Raw genomic sequence first — 3,468 nt, forward strand, 5'->3', positions numbered from 1 at the left:
AAAAAAAAAAAAAAAAAAAAAATCAATCTGAGAAAGAGATTTGCCCACTCTCTAGCATCCCCTTCCAGCTGAAGGGTTCCAGTGAAGTTACAGGAAGTAGGTAGTTCCTTGGGCATCTGCTCTGCATGGTGATTCTCACGGGAATGACCCGTTGTTGGAGGCTGGGCAAACTGTCCTGGGTACTTCTCACTCCCTACCAAGGGTGTGTGAGAGTGTGTGTGTGTGTGTGTGTGTGTGTGTGTATGCATTCACTCTGGTTTTCTAGTGAAGGCAAAGAGGAGGCAAGCTGTGGGAAAGAGGATTCTCTCTCTCTGCAGGGCTAACTGCTGATTCTGGAGAGGGGAGAAAATGGAACATGGAGAGGCAGAAGAAAGGTAGGAGTAGTGTTAACATGTGGAATCCATTAAGGGCTGGAAGTGTGATTTATTTTAGGAAGAGCAAGTTCTCTACCATCAAAGGTGACAAAGGATCAACTCAGAGAGGACAGGCCTGCTTTTCAAGAGCCCACACCCAAAGCAGAAAGGTGAAGGAAAATGAAACATTTTGCACTGATTGGGTTGGAATAGCAGAGTGATGCAGAAAATTCTGAGATCAATTTTCCTGGCAATTCTGGTGTCTGATGAATTGGCTTCTCAGTCAGATGGTTCACAGGTTCAGAAAAGGCTTGTTGATCCATTATCCACTCAGGGAGGGGTTCCATAAGTGGACATTCCAGGGCCCAGAATCTTAAGTTCTCATGCAAGAGTGCTCTGATGGAAAAATTTCCATCATGCTTTACTTTTCTTTAGCAAAGAACACTAAATATAATTCAACCTTGACTTGATGGCTGCGACTATCAATACTACAGGACAACTTGACTGAGAAATAAAGTGTGTCCACCTCTCTTGGCCTTTAAGTTGTCACCAAATAATAATAGCAGCTTTTCCTTCCCACCCCAGGAGAGGAATCAGAGCTTGTGCCAATTGCTTTGGGGGAGAGTTGAGACCTCTGACTTTGCAGGAGCTCCTGGAAGCACAGTGTGAGAGTCTCGGGGTGGTGGCCCGATCCTGGGAAGGTCAGGACTCATGGAGAGCAGGGTAGGGCAGGGCAGAGGGTGTTGCTTGCTTTGTTGTGGCACTTGAAGAGCTGGCTCTTTGCGGGGGTGGGAAGGCAACAGTACAGATACCTTGGGTCAGAGTACTCAGCTCTGTCCTCCCTCAGTTTGGGAGATAGGACAGAAGTTCCAGTGGCTGAACTGGCACAGAGGGAGAGGATGCTTTGAATATTCTAACTGCCCACCCTTGTATAAAATGCATGGGCATAGACAGTGAACAGCCAATTGCAACCATGATAAATGACAAGCCAGGAACCTTCCCAAATCTCTTGGACTGTGTATCCCCGGGGTTTGTTATGATGGGTTGGGTGGAATCCTTAAATACAACTGAGATTGGATTTCTCCTATCTCAGGTTTGGTGGGGACTGACCAGGTGTAATTTGATTTGGAAAATCAAAAACAGGCACAATGAGCATGAATGTGAGCAGGAGGGCTGGTTACTGGGTTGGGATACCACACAGTGATGCTGGGGAGAGCTGGTGTTCCCCTTGCCTTCCCAGCATCTCTCCACTTCTTCCTTGCTGCCTCTACCTTATTTGCAAACAGCTCCTGTGGGCAAGGCCTGCCTCTTCTGCAAACTTGAATTGTTTCTGCCTGCTTTCAGAGTCCCACCTATATTCAATAGTTCAAACAGCGAAAGTCTGGCCTTCTGATACTTGGAGAGTCGCCTAGATTATCCCTTGTCGGTTAAGGCAATGCTAGGACAGAGCCACAAACTTGCCAGAGGCTTCTCCAAGTTACTAGGGTTGGATATAACTTGACTTCACTTAACCTACTGATTTTTTTTTTGTTTAATTTGGATCATTCTTTTCTAAAAAAAATGAAATCAGCTGGGATAGTCTATAATTGAGATGTTTTATTTTATATTTGCTCTTTCTCAGCAGAATCATAAAAATTTGAGATATTTTATATAAAAACATCTGATTTCTCTATGTCTCCTAAAAAAAATCTGGCACCTTCAGGCTTCGCTCCTCCATGGCAGCGCTTGACTGGCACTGGGCAGGGCTGCCACCTTTCCATGTGCCCTGGCTCCCAGAGGGCACAGCTGCTGTCCCTCCCTGTGATGTTCCACCTTGCCCTCTTCCCTCTGCCTGCCAGGCCCATGGCTGTATATGACTCATAGGCCCTGGCCCTCGATCCTGGAGAGGTTGAGCTCTTAACCTCTCCTAGGCCTGCCTTTTCCTACTAAACTTTCAATAATTTTTCATTGCCAGCATGATTAAGGCCATCCTGGTGCTCCTTTCCTGATTTTTCCCAGGTTGTTTCTAACATTTTTTTTTTCATCATGATACCAAATAGCCAGCCCCTGCACAGAATGTGTGAGTGAAAAACACTAGCCCCAGTCAGTACCTTAACATGCCGGTTATCCAGGCCCTTTGTGTACTCGTCAAACTCTACTCCAACAGTGAAATCCACATCATAGTTGCGGAATGTGCTAGTGGTTTTTGTCTTGAAGTTATCACCATCTTGATCAATAACCTTCGTCTGAGTGAGATGTACTGCAATCTTGCGGGTGGCAAAATCAATATCTGTTGGCAAAGGGAATTGTGGAGGTTATGATGTGCTCAGCCAGACTCATTCATTTCTTTAACAAGACCAAACATTCAAGACTAGAGACACAGATTGTGTATAGGCCACCTGTCTTTGCTTAAGTGGGAAACAAGCATCTTACTCGTGGCCAAGTTGGGCATCTCAGTCGGTTGCTGGGAAACCTAGGAGTCTTCTGGCACCTCCTCAGGATCCCTGATGGGAGGGAGATGTAGCACACAAGACTCACCCCTAAGCTGCAGCTCCCCAACACCCACACACACACACACACACGCATACACGTCACAGCACCTCTATTCTATCTGACCCGTTGGGCATCCTCCTAAGAGTTTGCTGAACAAAAAGATCTGATGATTTAAAAGTAAAAAGACTTTGGAAATCACCAGTTTTAATCATGGTTAAAGATGAAACTTAGGAAACTTTTGTTAATGTCCACAGTGGGGAGGGATAGTTACAAACTTCCATTTTAACAGCAGACTGTTTTGCCTCAGTTCTTAGCCGCCAGTAAAGGTTTGTTTTTTGTTTTTTCTTTTGTTTTGTTTTTTCAAGATGTGGTCCCACTCTGTCGTCTAGGCTGGAGTGAAGTGTCATGATTTTGGCTAACTGCAACCTTGACCTCCTGGGCTCAAGTGATCCTCCCATTTCAGCCTCCCAGGTAGCTGGGACAACAGGTGCACACCACCATACCCAGCTAATTTGGTATTTTTTGTAGAGATGGGGTTTCAGCATTTGGCCAGGCTGGTCTCAAACTCCTGAGCTCAAGTGATCCATGTGCCTTGGTCTCCCAAAGTGCTGGGATTACAGATGTGAGCCACAATGCCTGGCCC

At 45.9% G+C, this 3,468-nt stretch overlaps 1 protein-coding gene across 1 annotated transcript in view; it reads right to left on the bottom strand.

Annotated features, from left to right (window-relative positions):
- Positions 1-3,468, bottom strand: part of RBP2 (retinol binding protein 2, cellular) — a 28,063-nt gene that overhangs the window by 7,072 nt on the left and 17,523 nt on the right. The window contains exon 4 of the mRNA XM_011998539.1: positions 2,444-2,622. Coding sequence (XP_011853929.1) covers positions 2,444-2,622 — 179 coding nt within the window. The remainder of the gene's footprint in view (positions 1-2,443; positions 2,623-3,468) is intronic.

This window comes from Mandrillus leucophaeus, unplaced genomic scaffold, assembly GCF_000951045.1.
Source record: "Mandrillus leucophaeus isolate KB7577 unplaced genomic scaffold, Mleu.le_1.0 Scaffold573, whole genome shotgun sequence".
NCBI classification, from domain to species: domain Eukaryota; kingdom Metazoa; phylum Chordata; class Mammalia; order Primates; family Cercopithecidae; genus Mandrillus; species Mandrillus leucophaeus.